General features: G+C 40.2%; 1 protein-coding gene across 1 annotated transcript in view; it reads left to right on the plus strand.

Moving 5' to 3' along the window:
- Positions 1–1,982: 1,982 nt before the first annotated feature.
- STT3A (STT3 oligosaccharyltransferase complex catalytic subunit A) overlaps positions 1,983–22,467 on the plus strand; it is a 28,895-nt gene continuing 8,410 nt past the window's right edge. Inside the window, exons 1-15 of the mRNA XM_059184003.1 lie at positions 1,983–2,111; positions 4,321–4,447; positions 5,395–5,455; positions 9,230–9,351; positions 9,703–9,848; positions 11,031–11,121; positions 12,588–12,694; positions 13,306–13,470; positions 15,097–15,277; positions 16,044–16,199; positions 17,923–18,014; positions 18,649–18,804; positions 19,015–19,203; positions 20,018–20,134; positions 20,252–20,354. Of these exons, the coding sequence (XP_059039986.1) occupies positions 4,360–4,447; positions 5,395–5,455; positions 9,230–9,351; positions 9,703–9,848; positions 11,031–11,121; positions 12,588–12,694; positions 13,306–13,470; positions 15,097–15,277; positions 16,044–16,199; positions 17,923–18,014; positions 18,649–18,804; positions 19,015–19,203; positions 20,018–20,134; positions 20,252–20,354 (1,774 nt within the window). The 5' untranslated portion in view covers positions 1,983–2,111; positions 4,321–4,359. The remainder of the gene's footprint in view (positions 2,112–4,320; positions 4,448–5,394; positions 5,456–9,229; positions 9,352–9,702; positions 9,849–11,030; positions 11,122–12,587; positions 12,695–13,305; positions 13,471–15,096; positions 15,278–16,043; positions 16,200–17,922; positions 18,015–18,648; positions 18,805–19,014; positions 19,204–20,017; positions 20,135–20,251; positions 20,355–22,467) is intronic.

Below are 22,467 nucleotides of genomic sequence, written 5' to 3' on the forward strand. Positions count from 1 at the left end.
TTTAAAAAAAATAATAAACCTAAAAATCGGCTTTAGGGAGTGCCTGGGTGACTCAGTCCAGTAATCGCCTGCCTTTAGCTCAGGTCATGATCCCAGAAGCCTGGGATAGAGCCCCACCACAGGCTCTCTGATCAGCAAGGAGCCCGCTTCTCCCTCTCCTTTTGTAGCTCCCCCTTGCTTGTGTGTTCTATCTCTGTCAAATAAATAAATACAATCATTAAAAAATCAGCTTCAGTTTTTAAACTTTGTTCTTTAGTAGTATATTTTGACTTTTGAAAAAGATGACTTAGTTTTACCACCGGAAACTTAAAAGGATTCCCTTTAAGAAACATGTTCAGGGGCGCCTGGGTGGCTCAGTGGGTTAAGCCGCTGCCTTCGGCTCAGGTCATGATCTCAGGGTCCTGGGATTGAGTCCCGCATCGGGCTCTCTGCTCAGCAGGGAGCCTGCTTCCTTCTCTCTCTCTCTGCCTGCCTCTCAGTGTACTTGTAATTTCTCTCTGTCAAATAAATAAATAAAATCTTAAAAAAAAAAGAAACATGTTCAATCATTTTTTAAAAAATTGATGAAAACCCAAGATCTTCTGTTCTTCAAATAGTATGTATGTGTGTGTGTGTGTGTGTGTGTGTATATATATATATATATATATATATATATATATATTTAACTTTAAAGGAATCTAATTTTAATTTTTTTCTTTTTTGACAGAACCGACCGTTCCCATTCTTGTTTTCCAGAAGCATTTACTTGAAGCTCCGCCATTCCTTTAGGTTCAGCTTTAGTTTCCATGCGTTAATAAAATTACATTGAACACATTGTAAAAAAACAAAACAAAAAAGCAGACAGCTGTCGAATCATAACGTTCCAGGGTCAACCTGGTCATGTGAATTGTGAAAAGCACTGATTTTGAAGCACAGATTCAAATGTGCTTTCCATATGTTCAGCTGCATTCATAGCAGCGTCAATAAGATAAATGAATGGCATTGGCGCTGACTTTGAGGAGTTACCGACGCTCCCATTTTTTTTAGTGGAGCTTTTGCCCACTGTAGTGTGTGTGTGTACATGAGTGTTTGAGGGGCTCTGGAATTGGCTGCTGAACTTCGTCCTTCGCCCTCTTCCCTACCCTCAGCATTGCTTTTTGGGGGGAGGCGGGTGTGGTTGAGCGGGAGAAAGTAAGGAGAGTGGTTAGGGCGGCTTTCCTGGCAGGTATCTCACAAAGGGGCGAGCTGACAAGGCACACAGCAAGGCTGCGTGCTGGGTGTCCCAAGAAAGCCTGTCTACCGCTCGGAAGGGCTGCCCCTGCGGCAGTGGCTGACTACTAGTCAGCCAGCGGAGACCCTGCCAGCTTATCCCCCCACAATCCCTTCAGGCCTTGGGATGCTCGCTCACGAAGTCCGGGGCTTACGAAAGGGATACGCTTCGAGAAATGTGGCCGGGCTCTCTCGTCTATCGCAGTTTACTGGAGCACTGCCAGAAACAACTCTTGAGCGAATTCTCATCCTGTACAAGATGTAGCGGTCTGGACCAGAAACCGTTTGAGTTTTCATCAAGCATAGGTAGAAGAGTCTTCCCTCCTCTCCTTTAACTTTATGTTAGGTAACAGTCGATTTTTGCACTTTTCTCCCAAACTGAGACGAGAAGCCTCCAGGCCTGTTTTCTGGGATTTGTAGATTCGGTTTATTGCTTCGCGTAGTTTCCGCTTCTGGTCACATGACTGGGGTAAACCCGCCACACCTTCACCCCGCGACTCCTCGGTCTGCAGACCGACACGTCACTCCTCTGCTCTCAACCAAACTGTTCCGAGCACGTTCTTTCCGCGCTCTCGCTCTCACGAGCGAGCCTATCACAGCTCAGCGGGAACACGAAGTCCCGCCTCCTAGCTGCTAAGTGATATCTGTATTGTCCATTTAAGAAGTGGGAGCGCGGCTTTGTCCTCGCCTCTGTCTCTGACAGACAGTTCCACAATCCTATCTCTCCTTCGACGTGTGGTAGCGGACCTGAGCCAGCCAATGGGAAAAGGTCCAGGAGGCGGACCAGGCCGCTGCCAGGGTTGGGTGCGCCGCTGAACGGATGGCAGAGGGAGCAGAGCGGATTCCTGAGGAACGCTGGCCAGGTGAGAAGGCCTTAGGCTATAACTTGAGAATTAGCTGCAGGTGCAGCCCAGGTTGTTGGTGGCGCTGAACGAAGAGCAGGAGGTGGGGCTCTGATGGCGGCGGGTGGCGTGCGTGAAGCGGTGTCTAGGGCCTTGCAGGGGAGGGGGCGTGGGATGTGGGGTGGAGATATCCTGGAATGGAAGGATGTGAAGGTCCGGGATGGGGCGTGCGCTTAGGGCCAGGAGGGCGTGCGAAAGATCGGATCCTGGGACTAGTCCCGGAGAGGAAAGCGCTGAGGATGCTGACGGGGTGGGGTGCCCGCGGTGGCTGGTGTCAGAGGTGTTGAGTTCTGTGAAGGAGGGAGGCAGGGAGTTGGGACCTGCTGGAGTGAGCAGAAGAGGGGCGTGAGGCGGGGAGTACAAGAGTGAGAGGGTACGAGGAAGTGTGTGGGCAAACTGGGCTGGGGAAGTTACAGCCCTGGAAACTAGAACGAGGGTGGGACTAGGATGCCACAGCTCCCAGGCACCGTTGGGGAGAGCAGATGCTAAGTGTATAAAAGTGTCTCTGCTCGTATTTACTTTAGCGATAAGCGAAAATGACCAGAGAGCACACTAGGAAAACTCTGTTAATGTCCGGACTTAAATTACCAGTTCCCGTACTCAGTATTCTGGTCCAGCTCTAGTCCTTTCATTTCCTGGGCATGTGGCTCCTATCAGCTCAGTGGTGTAACCATTTTTCTGTTTCAGGCATTCCAGAAAAACAGATACAGACCTGCGGGGTGTGGCGGGTTTATTGACTTCCTAAAGTTAGATGTTTATTTTTGATTGCAAGATAGGGTGAAACGTTGGGGTTTTAATTTAAAAACACATGTAAAACTGCCCCTCTGGGACAGTTAATTAGGGGAAAGATGATGTTGGAGCTAGGAATGTATGATTCTTTATGCCTTCCACCTAGTCCCGTGTTATTTTTTCCTATCTTTTCCTCCAGTAATAGTGAGAAAAAGATTGGGAAGGATGCAGCCCCCCCCCCCCCCCGCAGCCTTGACAATGTTGCATATCCTTTATTACTATATTCTTAATCGTTTGGCCCTTGATCAGCTTACAGTTTAAGAAGGTAGCACTATATAGCATCTGCCTTCGGCTCAGGTGATCTTGGGGTCCTCAGATCGAGCCCCACGTCAGGCTCCCTGCTCAGCAGGGAAGTCTGCTTCTCCCCTTCACCCACTCATGCTCTCTCTCTTACTCTCTTTCAAATAAATAAATAAAATCTTAAAAAAAAAAGAAAAAGAAGGTAGCACTATCTTAAACAGAAATAGATAACCTCCTTTCCACGTTTTATTTTAATCTAATTTTTTTTCTTCCCTGTGCTTTTCTTGCTTCAGTAGGAAAAATTCATTTTCTTTTGCCTTCAGATTGTCATCTAGGTCCATGAGCTGTCACTCAGATCAGTGGCTTAAATCAGCAGTGTCAGTTACAGACAAGTCTTGAGACAGGCAGCTGGCATTGGCTGTAGATCTGAGCAGTCGTTGCAGTGTGATATATGGAATTGAAAGTGCAGTGATCTGTGTATGCATAGCTCTCCCTCTTGAGTGCTTCACTACTTGCATTAGTGAACAGTCATGCTCTTTAGTTGACCCTATGACCCCACTGGGATTTGGAACAGAAAGAAGCTTGTACCCAGTCAGTGGTTGCTGCTGAAATGCAGGGCGGCCACAGATCAGGGATATTCAATCATGACTTATTTATCTGATTTCTCTTTTCACCTCTGTACTTAGTATTCATTTCCTGCTTTCTTTCATACATTTCTGCTTTTTTCTAGAATGCTCTCTTTCTCCATTTAATTATTTTTTTCCTCTATTTCCAGTCTTTCCAATTTTCTTTGTATCTCTTCCCCAACCACCTTTTTTCTATTCCCCTGTTTGCTCTTTACTCCCGTTGTACCACAGTATTCTGTACTTGTTAGCTGTGAAGGAGTGGGAAGCAGAATTATGGTGATAAAGAGTCCAGTCACTCCTTTTGAGTCTTGGCACATAGACCTGACTTAGGCTTACTTCCTTGCCAGTCAGTCATACCTTAGGCAAGGCTTGGGTGTTAGTATTAGCTCTGACCCTCTCTGGCATGTTCATTAGCCCCTGCCTCTTTTATGGATTTTTGCCACCATAAAATAAGAAAATGAATTAGATAAGTTGAAAGTGTTTAATATCCTACACTGATGACTTTTCCATTTCAGCTATTTGAGTGTCATCTGCTGCTACCCATTGATGTCAAGATGACTAAGCTGGGATTTTTGCGGTTGTCCTATGAGAAGCAGGACACACTTCTGAAGCTTCTCATTCTGTCAATGGCAGCTGTGTTATGTGAGTGTGCATGTGGACCTCGCTTTCTCTGGGGATGGGAAGGGGAAAATCTTGAAAAAAAAAACAACAACCAAGAATGGCTTTCTTAAATGCCTCGTTCTTTTCAGTAGATTGTGATGTGTTCTTTTTACTGTTATCCATCAGTATAATTTTTTGAAGATGATATAAGAGACACAGGATTATAGAAGTAGGACTAGAGATCATCTGAGAAAGAATGGGAAACATGCTGTGCTCATTCTCTTTTCTCTTAGGACTGAAAGATATACTGGGGACCCTTGGACACTGAATTTTGTAAAAGACAGTTGTCTTCAGTCTAGTTTCTAGTTGCCTACTTTTAGTATTTCTGAAAATCTCTTCAGAACTTACTGTTTTTTTTTTAATTAATTAATTTATTTTTTAGATTTTTTAGTTCTTGATGAGTCGTAAGTATAGTCTTGATTTGCTTTACCTCTTAGTTTGCTCCAAAGTAAAGGTTAGTTGTGGGGAGGGGAGGTCAACATATAGAAAAAATGACCATGTAAGTTGAGTGCAGTATTAATATGTGAATGCACTGTTCAACGCCTTAATAATGAGTTAAATGTGTCCTGCCTATGTCTGCCTATGTTACAATGCCTAGGTGGCATTGTCAGGGATAGTGAAATTCTTTTGTTTCCCCTATGTGGGAGAGATGGATAAATAATTTATTCAGAGCTCTCTCTCTTTCTCTCTTCTTCTTTTTTTTTTTTGTTTAAAGTAAACTCAACCCCCAACATCGGGTTTAGCCTGTGACCCCAAGATCAGGAGTCACATGCTATACTGACTAAACCAGCCAGGAACCCCCTATTTAGGAATCAGTTTATATTTCCTGTGACTTCTTTGCTTGATAATACTGTTATCTCTATAATATATTAATCTACTATATTTCATGGCAGACTACCATTAAAATACTATCTCTCTTGGTTTTGCAGCGTTCTCCACTCGTCTGTTTGCTGTCCTGAGATTTGAAAGTGTCATCCATGAGTTTGATCCGTGAGTACTTTTGCTTGGACTGATGTTTGCTTTGGAAAACCTTCAGGTTCATGGGTTTCAAATTTCACATTCTAATCAGCTCTTGGTGTTGGGGATGTGCTAGGGAGCACATATATTTAGAGCAAAAAACCCTCAAGTTTTCCAAAGGAGATAATTGCTTCCTTTTGAGACATTTTTGTTGGAATTAACCTGGTAAGTCTCTTGAACTCATTAGGTGGCTAGCCTAAGAGAAGTCTGGCTGCTCAGTGTGGTCCACAGTTAGTGATACAAATTGAGGGAAAGGGGCCTGGTGTGTGTATAAGGCTCAAAAGAAAAATCACAAGTCTTGAACTTGAGATTTATGACTTTGTTTAACAATTTGTATGATAGGAATTGGGCCCTATTGGTTAAGTTCTAAGATATTGGAGAGAATTTAAAGCCATGAGTTTGATTAGGGATTTTAGGGGAGTATTCATTTTATTTCAAGCACTGTTTCACAGACTATTTCTAAGTCTACAACCCTGTGAGATGGAGGTGCTGTTTTCTCCTATATAAATGAGGAGACTGAGGCTGGGAGAGGCTATTGAAGGCTACATGTTTGGAAGAGTCAAGATTTGAATCTAGGTTTGTCCATCTCTAGACACTAGAGTCACTGTGTTTTATTGCCTTAAGTTTAGGCCTAATTAAACATTTGGAAATCCAGAATTCTTCAAGTGTTGTTAATATTTTAAAAATAGCATCTATCAGCTTATGGAGCATTGATAAGAGTTGATTTACAAATTTGTTATTTTGTGTAGGTATTTGAAAGCATTTTAGAGGCACACAAGTACTTTCTTTGGGGCCTCTTAAATAAATTTATTTTTTCTCATGAATGAGAAAATATATCCTTTTGTTTCTTGATCACCAGTCTGTTACAGCTTTTTCTCTGTAACACTGAGGTGAGATGATCAGGGAAAATGAGACTGTCTGCTTTGTAGCCAGACCTAGAAGGAACTATAAAGATTTTGTGATTTGATGCTTGCTTTTGTGGAGCAGGAAACTGAGGCCTGTCTTGTGACCACAGTCCAGACCTCTTCCCACTAATTTATACTTTCTCTGGCTTGTCCTGCCTGCCCTTAGGTAAAGAACATAGTTCTCACATATGTTGACTGCCTGCTACCTTCATCCTTGTGTTTCTCTGACAGTTAACCAAAATAACATTCATCAGCAACAAATAGAAGGATAGAAATTTCTGCCATCTGCTACTTCTGCTTACTTCAGCTGCTCAAACTTGACTGACCAAGAGGGAAACAGGGTTAGAGGGATGGGCAGGAAAGGTAGTTAGTCATCATTACCTTTAGTAATTAAAAATTCCTTTTATTTATTTATATTTTTATTTATATTTTTTCCTTTTTTTAAACTTCTTTTTACTTTTTTAATTAAATTTTTATTTGAATATAATTGGTACACAGTGTTCCATTAGTTTTAGGCGTACAGCATAGTGACTGGACAGGTTTATACATTATGGTGTGTTCAGCACAAATGTAGCTATCATCTGTCACCATAACAGTGTTATTAAAGTATCATTGAATATATTCCTTATGCCATGGCTTTTACTCTTGTGACTTATTCTATAATTGGAAGCCTATGTTTCCCATGCTTTTTCATCCATTTAGCCCATCCCCCCAACCTCTGCTCCTCTGGTAAGCATCAGTTTGTTTTCTGTTTTTACAGGTCTGATTCTGCTTTTTGTTTATTACTGTGAGGTCATATGGTATTTGTCTTTGTCATCCGGTCTTTCTTTTAGCCCAGTACCCTCTGGGTCTATCCATGTTGCTGGAAATGGCATAATCTCATCTTTTTATGGTTGTGTAATATTGCATCTGTGTATATATGTATATGTGTGTGTATATATATGCCATATCATCCTTAATCCAGTCATATATTGATGGACTCGTAGGTGGTTTCTGTATCTTGTCTACTGTAGATAATAGTGCAGTAAACATATGAGTGCATGTATCTTTTCAAATTAGTGTTGTCATTTTCTTTTTTTTTTTTTTAAGATATTTATTTATTTGATAGAGAAACAGCGAGAGAGGTAACAGAAGCAGGGGGGATGGGAGAGGGAGAAGCAGGCTTCCCACTGAGCAGGAAGCCCAATGCGGGACTTGATCCTAGGACCCTGAGATCATGACCTGAGCCGAAGGCAGATACTTAACACCTGAGCCACCCAGGTGCCCCTGTTTTCATTTTCTTTAGGTAAATTCTCAGTAGAGGAATTACTGGGTTATATAGTATTTCTGTTTTTAATTTTTTGAGAAAGCTCTGTACTATTTTCCACAGTGGTTGTACCAATTTACACTCCCACCAGCAGTGCATGAGGGTTCCTTTTTCTCCATATCCTCACCATACTTGTTATTTCTTGTCTTTTTTAATTTAGCCATTTTGACAGGTGTAAGGTGGTATCTCATTGTGGTTTTGACTTGCATTTCCCTGATGAGGAGTGATGTTGACCATCTTTTCATTGTCTGTTGGTCATTCTTATTTTTATTCTCACTATATATTTTTTAAAGATTTTATTTATTTATTTGACAGAGAGATCACAAGCAGGCAGAGAGGCAGGCAGAGAGAGAGAGAGAGGGAAGCAGGCTCCCTGCTGAGCAGAGAGCCCGATGTGGGACTCGATCTCAGGACCCTGAGATAATGACCTGAGCCGAAGGCAGCAGCTTAACCCACTGAGCCACCGAGGCGCCCCTATTCTATTTTTTTAAAAATATTTTTTTCTCTTATTCTTTTAAAATAAGAAACTTAAGAGGTTATGTACCTTGGACCTAAAGAATTGTGTCTTTCCATGTCTAACTCCAAGCATTTTATATCAAATATTCTTTTTAAATATCTTATTTTTAAGGAATCTCTACAACCAGTGGGGCTCAAACTTACAACGCTGAGATCAAGAGTCACGTGCTCACCAACTGCGCCTGACAGGCATTCCTCACATGTTTTTGTGTAATTTATATTTTTATGTTATTATGTGGTGACGTAGAGAACTATTTTAGATAACATGAGTAGGACTTGTTGTAAGTTTAAGCACTCATTACGAAGTTTTTGTTACAGGGCGCCTGGGTGGCTCAAGTCATTAACCATCTGCCTTTGGCTTGGGTTATGATCCCAGTGTCCTAGGATCGAGCCTCATATCGGGCTCCCTGCTTGGCTGGAAGCCTGCTTCTCCCTCTCCCACTCCCCCTGTTTGTATTCCCTCTCTTGCTGTGTCTCCCTCTGGCAAATTAAAAAAAAAAAAAAAAAAAAGTTTGTGTTACTTAGTTGATTAAAAAAATGGTAAGGTGTGTGGGTGTTATATCAACATCTTCAGAGGTGCTGATCACTTGAAGTTGTCCTTATGTACTCCTGTGTGGCATCAAAATGTTCTTTTGTATGTTCCTGTCTCTTGGAAAGGGCCAAATTTATTGGTGCCTGCATCTCAGCTGTTTTGTGTTTGGTGCTTCAATTCTCTGACTGGTGCTTATGCCTGCTAATTGTCATGCTGGTGAAGAAGTATCCTGCTTGAGTTAGGCTCCAGTGGCAGTTCCTTCTTAGGGAAGCAGTGCGTTAGTTGAGACAAGGATAGAATTGAGGGGACTTAGGGTAATATAAAATGATTTTCATTCTTGGCATAATTTTTGGTACCAAATTGATTTTTATTAGAGTAATGGTTAAGTTTCTCAGTGGTGAAACCTGAGGAACAAAATTCTCTTCAAATTGGTACAAGTGTTTGAGTACGAAGGGGAGGAGACCCACATCATTTCTTTCTTGCCATAGATACTTTAATTATCGGACTACCCGGTTCCTGGCTGAAGAGGGATTTTATAAATTCCATAACTGGTTTGATGACCGGGCCTGGTACCCTTTGGGACGAATCATTGGAGGAACAATTTATCCAGGTGAGAGGAACAGGATTTAAAAAAAATTTTTTAAGAGAAGGCATTTCTATATTATAGAGCAGTTTCCCTTATTTTTAATATCTTCATTTTGTGACGACTGTAACTTCATTCTGATTATAGATTCCTAAAAATGGATCTTATGTATACAGGAGAACATGTCTGGGAGTTGGGGATGGCTGAATTTTCATAAATTCTGGAATTTATAGGCCTACCACAGTTTCTGTGTTAGTATTTCTGATGGTTTGTCTGGGTCTATGTTACCACTTTATTGATACTTCCGTTTTCTCTTTCTCTTTCCCTTAAGTTCATTGTCTCAAGATAACCTAATGGGTTTTCTTCTTCCTGTTACAGGCTTAATGATCACTTCTGCTGCAATCTACCATGTACTCCATTTTTTCCACATCACCATCGACATTCGGAATGTCTGTGTGTTCCTGGCCCCTCTCTTCTCTTCCTTCACCACTATCGTCACGTACCACCTTACCAAAGAGCTCAAGGTGAAGGATTTGGGGTGATAGGCTTGGGAATGAATGTTGAACCCCTCTAGTAGATGCTAGAGGGTGGGGGACCAAGGGCCAGAGAAGGGCAGGGAGCCAGAGACTAAAGACAGCTTTGGCTAGGCTGAATTACTGGGTTCACTCCAGTCCCTTCCTTAGAATATGTGGTTTCTCTGTATTAACAACTGTTTGTTCTTAGAGAGAACATTTGAAGGCCAAATGTAAATTTCTACATAAGGAAAAGAAAAACATTTAAAATGTGAAAGGTGAGCTTTAGATTTCGAAGTTCTTACAACCTAAGGGAGAGGAAAAACACAGGAAGTGTTCCAGAATGGTTAATATTTCCTACTGGCAGTGCACATTTAGCCATTATTTGTTGATTTTTTTAAACATTATTTAAAAATTATTAAACCACTGTTGTAGTAGGCTTCACAGTACTGACTCTCTATTTCTAGGTTCCAGATTGCTGATCCTGGCTTCTTGGATGCTATTCTTAGTTTGTGGCTATGGTGTCAGGGAGATACCTGAGAGGTGATAAACTAGTAGGAGGTCTTGGGACACTTGAGTTTAGTTTGGAAACCTTTTCATCTTTCTCTTTGCTGCTCTTCTTCCAAATCTGACTCTTTCAACAGATAAGTCCTTACTCGCTTTTGGAGTGATGAGTTATATTTTGTTGTTCCTCTCTTCTGAGCTCACAGATTGCTTTGTGATATTACAACTTGATTATCCAAGCTCCTGTCAGCTTTAGTCCAGATAGATGATCACCTTTTGGCTTTTTGACTAGGTAATAATTGTCTTCCTTTGATTATCCTTGCATACCTTTTAGAGGTGTGACTGTTCAGCAGTGTGCAGATATTGTTAGGGATAGTATTCATAAGCCTGGGAATACTCCAGCCAAACAGCCCATTCTGGGGCAGTGTCTGATGTCTGACAGCTTACATAATTTGTCTGTCCTTAGCAGATGTGTATTCCGTTTCAGAGAAACTGGTCTTATCATGGGGAATTGCTTGTGAAGTTTTTAGCTTTCTCGTGCTGTGAACATTTCTAGGACTTGTAGCATCACTTCTACCTTGGAAACTGTTGGACTGTTCTCTTGGCCCATTTTAAGTAGAATGGACAAGTGGATCCTCGTCTGTCAGGAGTGAATGATGTTAACTTCCTGTTACCCCTCTTTTCTTAAAGGACGCAGGGGCTGGGCTTCTTGCTGCTGCCATGATTGCTGTAGTTCCTGGATATATCTCCCGATCTGTGGCTGGCTCCTATGATAATGAAGGTAAGACTTAAAATACTGAAGATGATCTGTTCATCTCATTATTCAGTAGATCTTGAGGAAGTGCAGTAGAATCTGAGTTCATATCTGATGTTAGCAGTAGCAAAAATGGTATCTGGGTGAGAAGATTACAAATGGGAGGAAGGGACTCAGACAAATTTATAATCTCTCTTTCTGTCATTTCCTCCAGAAAGGTAGCTGGTAATTTTCCTTATGTAAGGCCTTTTGCTCTTCTCTGGAGTTATAAAAGTAGAGTTAGTTTAGTGTTGAATGTTACTAATATTTTAACATTGTAATCATTTACTTTGTTTTCTAGATAAGAGAAATGAATAATTTTTTTTAAAAGATTTTATTATTACTATACATTTTTTAAAATTTATTTTTTTAAATATTTTATTTATTTATTTATCAGAAAGAGAGAGACAGCACTCAACCAGGCAGAATGTCAGGCAGAGGCAGAGAGAGAAGCAGGCTCCCCACTGAGCAAGGAGCCTGTTGTGGGACCCGGTCCCAGGACCCTAGGATCATGACCTGAGCTGAAGGCAGCAGCTCAACAAACTAAGCCACCCAGGTGTCCCTATTATATATATATATATATATATATATATATATTTTTTTTTTTTTTTTTTTAAAGATTTTATTTATTTATTTGACAGAGAGATCACAAGTAGGCAGAGAGGCAGGCAGAGAGAAAGAGAGGAGGAAGCAGGCTCCCTGCTGAGCAGAGAGCCCGATGCGGGACTCGATCCCAGGACCCTGAGATCATGACCTGAGCCGAAGGCAGTGGCTTAACCCACTGAGCCACCCAGGCGCCCCCCTATTATATATTTTAAAAAATATTTTATTATTTATTTGAGAGAGTGAGAGAGAACATGAGTGGTAGGGAGGCACAGAGGAAAAGGGAGAAGCAGACTGCCTGCTGAGCATGGAGCCAGTGCTCTGGGATCCTGATCAGAGCCAAAGGCAGATGCTTAATTGACTGAGCTAGTCAGGTGCCCTAAGAAATGGATAGTCTTTTTTTTTTTTTTTTTTTAAAGATTTTATTTATTTATTTAATCATGGAGAACGGACAAGCATGGGGGAGGGTCAGAGGGTGAAAGTGCCTGATGCCTGACCCTGGGATCATGACCTGAGCCGAGGCAGACCCTTAACCACCTGAGTCACCTAGGCACTGCCAGAATTAGTATTCTTTTCTTTTCTTTTCTTTTTTTTTTTTTAAAGATTTTATTTATTTATTTGACAGAGATCACAAGTAGTCAGAGAGGCAGGCAGAGAGAGAGAGAGGAGGAAGCAGGCTCCCTGCTGAGCAGAGAGCCCGATGAGGGGCTCGATCCCAGGACCCTAAGACCATGACCTGAGCCGAAGGCAGAGGCTTTATCCACTGAGCCCCCCAGGCCCCCCAGAATAGTATTATTAAACATTGTGCCAGTATGGCCTTTTATTGAATTGTTACTCTGTTTTTTCTGCAGGAATTGCCATCTTTTGCATGCTACTCACCTACTACATGTGGATCAAAGCAGTAAAGACTGGTTCCATCTATTGGGCGGCCAAATGTGCCCTTGCTTATTTCTACATGGTAACTTTTCACTTCTTTCTTCCATGAGTGTCTCTGTTGGGATCAACTGATAGAAACTGGAAATAGCTCTTGGGCTTTGAGACCATGAATTGGAGGCTAGAAGTCTTTATTGTCTCTTGTGTCCCTAGAAAGCCCAGTCCAAGGCAGGTGTGGATATCCGTCTATTGTGTAATAGCAAGGCAGAGATAATGTTTTAATTTTTAAAGTTTTCCAGATATCATATGTCCTATGGGTACATATTGGTTATATTTTTTCCTGTTCAGTCTTATGTGTTCACTTAGACTTCTCTTAACTGCTTCTACTTGCTATGAATCCTTAAATCCTCCCTATAACATTATAATCGATTGCATCTGGATTAACCCTGAGGGTTCTGTACTACTTTTGTGATCATGATGGCAGGAGATATAGAGAATAGGGGATTGAGTTACAGTAATAGGTATGAATTTGATTTTCCTATTTAAAGAAGTCAGTTATTTAAGCTCTTTAAGCCACTTGGCATAAATGAAGATTGTAAAGAGATGTTCTTTGTAAGGTCACAGGTAATACCCGAAGTTATAGTGGGGTCTGAGGAGGAGTACTGAGAGGAACTGTTCTTTTTTATTCTGTCATAGGTCTCTTCATGGGGAGGTTATGTGTTCTTGATCAACTTGATTCCTCTTCATGTACTGGTGCTGATGCTCACAGGACGTTTCTCCCATCGGATCTATGTGGCCTACTGTACTGTTTACTGCCTGGGCACCATTCTTTCCATGCAGATCTCCTTTGTGGGTTTTCAGGTGAGCCCTAGACTGAGTAGAGTTTTTTTTTTTTTGTTTTTTGTTTTAAAGATTTTATTTATTTATTTGACAGACAGAAATCGCAAGTAGGTAGAGAGGCAGGCAGAGAGGGAGGAGGAAGTAGGCTCCCTGCTGAGCAGAAAGACCGATGCGGGGCTCTATCCCAGAACCTTGAGATCATGACCTGAGCCGAAGGCAGAGGCTTTAACCCACTGAGCCACCCAGGTGCCCAAGTAGAGTTTTATCTTCTTCTGTGTTCTCTAAACAGCTCCAACTAGCTTAATTTATCTTGGATTCTGATGAAGAGAGTAAGACTTACTCATAGTCTAACGTGGGACTGTCGTGTTAATTGAAGCAACAGAATCATTGGTCATTAAAGTCTGCTTCCAGGGTGCGTTAAGATTTGTTGCATAAAGTTAGAATTGAATGACTTTTAATTTGGCTTAGGTTTGTTGGAGGAGAGACATTTTGAGCTGAGTTGATGTAAATGCAAAGTTATTTCCAGTCCTTTTTAATGTTGATGAGTCCCTGTATTAGTAATGATCCTTGAACTTCTTGATGGGGCCTGTGTGAAAGTCCTTTAGGAAGCAGAACACAAACATTTAAACCACATTACTCATAGTGTTAAGACACAACTGTGAAACCAAAGAATTAAGTGGTTTGTTTGATTTCTCATGTAAAATTCTGATAGAAATGGGACTCTTATTCAGAGGTCAGCAGTGTTTCCTTACTGATCACCTGCTGTATGCAGTTTGCTAATCAGTGAAATATAAAAATTAAAAATACAGTCCTGGTCCTTAAGGGAGTTATAGTCTTACAGGGAAGGAAAACCAGGCAGATGTCTATATTCGGTAATATAACAATTCTGGAAATGTATTTCCTGGACCAGCACTGTCTAGGAACTTGTTAGAAATGCAAATTCTGGGGGCAGCTGGCTGACTCAGTAGAGCATGCCGCTTGAAGATCTTGGGATTGTGAGTTTGAGCCCCATGTTGGGTATAGAGATTACAAAAAATAATAATAAAAATTTCAGTATTCTGAAGAAGCAAATTAACTCCAAATTTTTTATTAAAAAAATATAAATTCTGAGGTTGCATCAGAGACCCACTGAATCAAACTCTAGGTGAGGACTCCACAGTCTGTCTTAACACTCTCGTCTTTGCTTTCCCCATGGTTATGGTGCTCACTAGTTTGAGAACCATTGATCTAAGCAAAGAAAGAATTAGTAAGTAATGGAAGAGATCTAAAGTGCATTGAACATAGAGGGGAATAATGGATTTCAGTTTGGCAGATCAGGCGAAGTGGTATTTGCATTGGGCCTTGAGTGATGAGAATTTCTGTGGACGCAAATTGTGGAAAAATGAGAAAATTGCTATCTAGGCTAAAGAAATAGCCCGAGCAAAGGCCAGAGGTATGATAATGATAATGTATGGCATTTTTTGGAGGACCCCAAGTACTCCTTGGAAAATGCGGTGGGCGAATTAGACCCTTCCCTCCATTGGCTAAATCCTCTGAGCCTCAGAACTCATTTGACCCTTTGTTTGGTCCAAACTAGGTCAGGATAATTCAGGTCTAGGCTGGATCCAGTGCTTTTCAGCATTGTCACATACATGCTTTTACCTACAGCCTGTCCTTTCATCAGAGCACATGGCGGCCTTTGGGGTCTTTGGTCTCTGCCAGATCCATGCCTTCGTGGATTATCTGCGCAGCAAGTTGAATCCACAGCAGTTTGAAGTTCTTTTCCGAAGTGTCATCTCTCTGGTAGGCTTTGTCCTTCTCACCGTGGGAGCTCTCCTCATGCTGACAGGTAGGGAAGGCTCACAGCTTGTGTGAATGGGTATGGAACATGTAAACTTCAAAAATATAGGTTATTTCTTGACCACAGAAAGAGTCATTCTTTTCCTCCCAAGATTATAAAGTTCTGCTTCCTCACATTCAGTCCACTTGTCACCCCAGTGTTTGGATTCTGTGTAGAATGTCTTGTTAGAGTAGCCCTTAATGTCAGAAACACACTTGGTGAAAGGACTGTATCTCACCTTGCTAGTTTTTCTCCTCTTTTTTTTTTTTTTTTTCTTTCTTCTTGGTAGGGTGGGAAAAATCAGTACCGCTGGCCATATCCTACAAACATGGCCTTGTCTAATCCCATAGGCACTAACCCATGGCTGTTTAGCATGCCACGTTTTCCTCACTTCTTAGTTGATCTGATACTGCCCATGTCTCTATGTATTGTCTACTTTGGAGCAGCACTGGAGGATGGAGCTGACTTAGTTTATAGAGTTGGCCATGGTTGCCAAATTTGACCTAAAACCCTTGGAGAATGCACTTTTGCCTCCCATCTCTGAGTTCATGTACAGCCAGATTTTACTTTGCTAGCTGTGCTGACAAAAAGTACTCTCAACTTTGAAAGAAAGGATGGAATGATATTCTCAAAGTAATGATGGCATTTTAACAAAAACCTAATCCTTCTCTGTCTCAGAGACGCTTATTAAAATGGAAAATTGTGGTTAGTTAGGATCAGAGGTTATTTTGTTTCAGGAATGATTGTGAAACGTTTGTTGCTTCTTTGCTGCCAGGAAAAATATCTCCCTGGACGGGGCGTTTCTACTCACTGCTGGATCCTTCTTATGCTAAGAACAACATCCCCATCATTGCTTCTGTGTCTGAACACCAGCCCACGACCTGGTCCTCGTACTATTTTGATCTTCAGCTTCTGGTCTTCATGTTTCCAGGTTTGTCTGCCTTGTTCTGAGGTGGCCTTCTTTTGTAAGAAACACCATTTGAGGGCACCTGGGTGGCTCAGTGGGTTAAAGCCTCTGCCTTCAGCTCAGGTCATGATCCCAGGGTCCTGGGATTGAGCCCCACATTGGGCTCTCTGCTCCGCAGGGAGCCTGCTTCCCCCTCTCTCTGTCTGCCTGTCTGCCTACTTGTGATCTCTCTCTCTCTGTCAAATAAATAAATAAAATCTTTAAAAAAAAAAAAAGATCATTTGATTTAAATAAGTAAATTACCCCCATCCTTGTGTTTTGTTGTTTCTGTTCTTTCCCCTTTACCCTATGCCATGCAAAGGATGGCTAAGCATTTTTCTAATATTTGAGGCAGAGTAGAAGTCAGAAGTTGAACAGTTAGAGATGCTGGCAAGTTCAGAGCCTTATAGTTTTCTGTTCATTTGTGTTATAAGTTAAAATTCAGCTTGCATTTGGATTCAGGTTTTGGTTTTGGTTTTTGAGTACTTTCAGTGTACCTCTCTCTCTCATCCCCTATCCATGATTCTTCTCTGTTTATTCCTTAGCAGTATTGAAGTTTGAGAATAGGCGTGGCTGATAGTAAAGACTCAGCTACTTACGTTCTAGCCAATCCAGATACGTTTTTGGATTTACTAGAGGTGGGGTGCTTCCTCCTTTTTTTTTTTTTTTAAAAGTAATGTAACTTCTAATTTTTTTCTTATGAAATTAAGTTGTCTCTTGTAAAAAATATAGACAAGTTGAAAAACATAAACATTTCAGTTTTCTTCACATTCCTATTGCTACTGTTCACATTTTGATATATATTGATCCAGTTATTTATTTATTTTAGGGTTTTTTTTGTTTGTTTTTCTGCAAGATTTTATTTGAGAGAGAGTGAGAGAGAGAGAGCACAAGTGAGGTGAGGGGCAAAGAGAGAAGCAGACTCCCGGCGGAGCAGGGAGTGTTATGCAAGGCTTGATCCTGGGACCCTGGGATCATGACCATAACTGATTGAGTTGTCCAGGCACCCCTTAGTTATTTTTTTTATTAATTTTTTTTTTTTTTGTAATCTCTGCACACAGCATGGGGCTCAAACTCATGACCCTGAGATCCAGTGTCACATGCTCTTCTGACTGAGCCAGCCAGGCCCCCTCATTCAGTTAATTTATTGAATAAAAATGAGATGATGAAGTTTCTCCCCAATTTTTTTCATTTTATAAAGATTCATATTTTCTGTTATTGAGTATTATTTTAGAGTTATGATATTTAAATATATTATTTGTTTTTACAAGTACAGAGATAAGTAAGAGGGCAAATGGTCCATAATATCTTGCAGCAATACTTTAATTGATGTATTATATTCTCTTACATAAATATACTATAAAAATTAGATCTTTCGGGGCGCCTGGGTGGCTCAGTGGGTTAAAGCCTCTGCCTTCCGCTCAGGTCATGATCCCAGGGTTTTGGGATTGAGCCCCGCATCAGGCTCTCTGCTCAGCAGGGAGCCTGTTTCCCCCTCTCTGTCTGCCTGCCTCTCTGCCTACTTGTGATCTCTGTCTGTCAAATGAGTAAATAAAATATTAAAAAGAAAAATTAGATCTTTTATGTTGGATATAGGTGTTTTCTGACTTTTTGGTATTTTAAAGAGTTCTGTAGTAAACATCCTTGCATGAGTCTATGATTATTTATTGTAGCTGCTTATTACTTCTTTTTATTTTTACTTTTGCAGTTGGTCTCTATTACTGCTTTAGCAACCTATCTGATGCCCGGATTTTCATCATCATGTATGGTGTGACCAGCATGTACTTTTCGGCTGTCATGGTGAGGAATGCCCTCAGTCATAACATCCCTGCCCCTGACTCTGAGGGGCATGGCAGGATTCAGAATGTACTGATGAGTGTGCATGTGTTTCCCTTGGAGCATTTGAGGGGTTGAGTTGTAAAGCTGCTCACTGTTGCTGCTCCTTCTCAAGGGTGTATAACGGACTGATACATTCTGGTTATGGGGCCTGGCATTCTTGGCTTCATAACCTTGTGTCAGGAAGGGGTACATACACTCTGTTGAAGAAAGTGACTGTGGGCAGGTTTCTTCCCCTTTCTTTCTGTGTGTCTTAGGAAAAGAGTTGATATTTTCCCCTTAAAGCCTTGGGAAGATTGTCAAGTGTTAGACTGTTGAAAGCGTAGAGATTTTATATATTGTTGTAAAACAGTGCTTCTTAAACCATAGTTAAATACATTCTTTAACATACCATTATTTGGGACACATATACATATATAACTGAAAACAGTTTAAGAAATACATTCTTCTACTGTAGATATATCAAGTATTTTCTCATATTTTTTTCTTGAGAAATCATGTTTGTTGAAAACCACTGAACTGGTGTCATGATAGGTTGAAATCTGTAATTTGTAAAACTCTGATTAGACTGTTTTTGTTTGCTTCCTGTCTCTTACAGGTGCGTCTTATGCTAGTGTTGGCACCTGTTATGTGCATTCTTTCTGGCATTGGAGTCTCCCAAGTGCTGTCCACTTACATGAAGAATTTGGATATAAGTCGTCCAGACAAGAAGAGCAAGAAGCAACAGGATTCCACTTACCCTATTAAGAATGAAGTGAGAATTAAGCAACACTAAGAACAGGCTTGGGAAATTCTGTGTTTGTGTGTGTGTATTTTTTGGGTGTGGGAATATTGTCATAGTAGTCAGAGTGGACTTGTATAGCCCCTGACTTGTTTTGCTTCATCTCATCTATATTGTGTGTAAGAAGCTGTTCTGAGTTGTTTAAATCTAATTTGCTTTACAACACAATTCTTCCTTGTTTAGGTGGCAAGTGGGATGATACTAGTCATGGCTTTCTTTCTTATTACCTACACCTTTCATTCAACCTGGGTGACCAGTGAGGCCTACTCTTCTCCCTCCATTGTGCTGTCTGCCCGTGGTGGGGATGGCAGTAGGATCATCTTTGATGACTTTCGAGAAGCTTACTATTGGCTTCGTCACAATACTCCAGAGGTAAAAATTTGGGAGGAGTTGGATTGAGGGGTATGGGGAAGTGGGAGACATTTACCGTGATAGTGAATTGTATAGCTTTTAGATGGGTAGAAAACCTGGAGAAATTTGAACTATAGAACCCGGGTGTTGAATGAGCCCTGATGGTCAGCCTCCATTCAATTCAGGACTTTTTCAGTATCCTTACTGGTGTAATCATCTACACTTTGACAGCGAGGTGATTTTATCATGAGGCAGACCACCCTAATTGTAAAAGAAATCAGAAAATAGAAGCAAGAAAAAAAGATAACAAATTTTGCATAAAGTCATCACCTGATGATAAGCACTTTTAACATTTTTGTTTATACCTTTTGAGAATCTGAAGTGGTTTTCTTTGCAAAGCTATTGGAAATAACCCTTCTGAGTTAGACTGTTAATCAAAGCTGTAAGAATTTTTAAACTCTTGCCCATTATATTCTGTGGCTTATATTCCCCCCCATTCTGATATTAACTACTTTTTGTGTATTGTTAAAGATCATTTATTTAATGTAATTACCTCATGACACCAGATTATTTGGAAATATTACACCGTCCCCTATACCTTCCATCCTATTATGCTTGTTTATATAAGGTGATCTGAGATGAAAGTATTGGGAATGTTGGATTATATAATTTGCCCTGAGATTTCATGATTATATTATAAATGTAGGACCAAGTGCCAAGATTTATTTTCTGGCTAGGCATTGCTTCACTTACTATCAGATGCCCTTCCAGGTCTTTTCTTGTATTTGATATTTGGAGGCAGCAAGCTTATTTTCATTTCCCATTCTTTTCTCAGGATGCGAAGGTCATGTCATGGTGGGATTATGGCTACCAAATTACGGCTATGGCGAATCGGACAATTTTAGTAGACAATAACACATGGAATAATACCCATATCTCTCGAGTAGGGCAGGTAAGATGAAGGAATCATTTGAGTGTTTGGCGCACAGGGTCTAGTTGGGAATATTTCTCTCTGAGGGATTATATGACTTGGAATTCTGCTCTGAGAAATGTGCATCTATTTTGCTAGGCAATGGCATCCACAGAAGAAAAAGCCTATGAGATCATGAGGGAGCTTGATGTTAGCTATGTGCTAGTCATTTTTGGAGGCCTTACTGGATATTCCTCTGATGGTATGTACTTGATTCTATTTCTAACTACAGGTCATAGATTCTAAGAAAACTAGATGAATCTCCAGTTTTTCTGTTTGTTTTGTTTTGTTTTACTAATATCAACATATTGGTTGGGGAAGTTCCTAAGTATAGCTTTAGGGTTTATATGTTTTGTTTGTTTGTTTGTTTGTTTTCAATAAGTAAGAGGTAAAAGTAAAATTTCTCATATAGGTATGGCATTGTCTAAAGACCTAGGAATAGTTCCACAACCAGTAAACAAAGAACATAAAGCTTAATTAGCTGAACCTTTGTGGTGTTCATTTCATTGTCTGTTATAAATCTAATAAACAAAAAGTAATAGCAAAGCAAAATACAGTGTTAAAAAAAAAAGAACATAAGGCATCTGACAATGAACTTACGAATTAGCATTTTTAATGGGTTTAAGCCATAGATTTCGTATGCCAGCTTAAAATGTTTCATATTTATGTGTGTGTGTGTGTGAGTGTGGGTGTGTGTGTATGGCATATATTACTGTGTTCTCTATGATTAATAGTAAAACCATATTTTTAGAAGATTTGTCAAAGTGTGGTTCTCTCCCTTAAAACAACTTAAACTAAAGCAATACCTTATTTTAATACTTGAAAGTGTTCAACACTTTTTAAGGTTTATAATGAAAAGTGGTAGCTACTACTCAGTCCCCAAACCTATACTCCCTATGATATCAGTTTCCAGAGGCAATGATTTCTTCAGTTGTTTCTTCTTGTACTCATGTTCCTATTTCTAAAAATATTCATGTTCCTCTATTCATTGATTATTTTAGATATGCTGTATCCACTTAGAATTTTAGAGAAGAAATTTCCTTCTTTTTATTAGTCCCATTTCTTCCTTTTCCACTAGATTCTTCTTTGTGGGGTCAATTTTTAATTTCTGGTTAAATCCAGATAAAGGATTTTCAAAATTTGACTATGTAAACACTCATTGCGGGGTCAACCATACCATGGTTACATTCTTACCTAAAAGAATGCATTTTGTTTTCCTGCGTTTAATAACTACCTCATATTTTTAATCTTAATTTTCTTTGAATACTGCTTCTTAGAGATGTTTAAATTTTAGATTATATGTCTCTATATATACTACATATAAAGTGCCAAGTATAACGTTTAAAGACTGATCTCCATGTGTGTCTTGTTTAAGCACAGGAAGAATGATGATAGCAGGGACATGTGTCCACAGACTTGAACTTCAACAATTGTACCAGAACTGTTTGGGTGTAATCATTTATAGGGTTTTTAATAAGCACAGTATAGCCAAATACTATATAAAATATTTGTATATGTATATATGTATTTTTATATATGTGAACGTATACATTATATGTGGTAGAAAGAGGTAATTTCTCAAAATCTTAGCACTAACCACTGTTAAATAACTGCTTTCAGTCAGTCAACCTTTTATTGCCTACAGAGTTGCACGGAAGTATGTTTAATGATGGCAGAAAAATGAATGTCATTATTTGGATTATATTGTAAATTTTTTCTCTGAAAATAAGGGAAGTAGCACATGAGACACTTGACAAAGTGGAAAGAAAGTGCTAAGATGAAGAGGTTTCAATTATACAAATTTTATTTATTTATTTAAAAAAGATTTATTTATTTGTTAGAGAGAGAGAGAGTGAGCGAGCGAGCACAGGCAGACAGAGTGGCAGCAGAGGCAGATGGAGAAGCAGGCTCCCTGCCAAGCTAGAAGCCTGATGTGGGACTCTATCCCAGGATGCTGGGATCATGACCTGAGCCGAAAGCAGCCGCTTAACCAACTGAGCCACCCAGGCGTCCCCAATTATCCAAATTTTAAAGTGAATTTCACATTGAACATTTAAAAAATATGCAGATATTGTAAATATATAGCATGATCAGTTTTCACAAGGGAAACATATCCATGTAACTAGCGCCCAGATCAAGAAACAGAACATTACTCATGTCCTAGAATTCTTCTTCATATATCATGCATCTGTCTATCCCCACTGTCCAGTCTTAAGGGTGACCACTATCTTGGTTTCTAATGCCATTTGTTCGTTTTTTAAACAGATTTATTGAAGCATTTTAACATATTATACACTGCATATATTTAAATCTGT

This window comes from Mustela lutreola, chromosome 1 (genome assembly GCF_030435805.1).
Source record: "Mustela lutreola isolate mMusLut2 chromosome 1, mMusLut2.pri, whole genome shotgun sequence".
Classification (NCBI taxonomy): Eukaryota; Metazoa; Chordata; class Mammalia; order Carnivora; family Mustelidae; genus Mustela; species Mustela lutreola.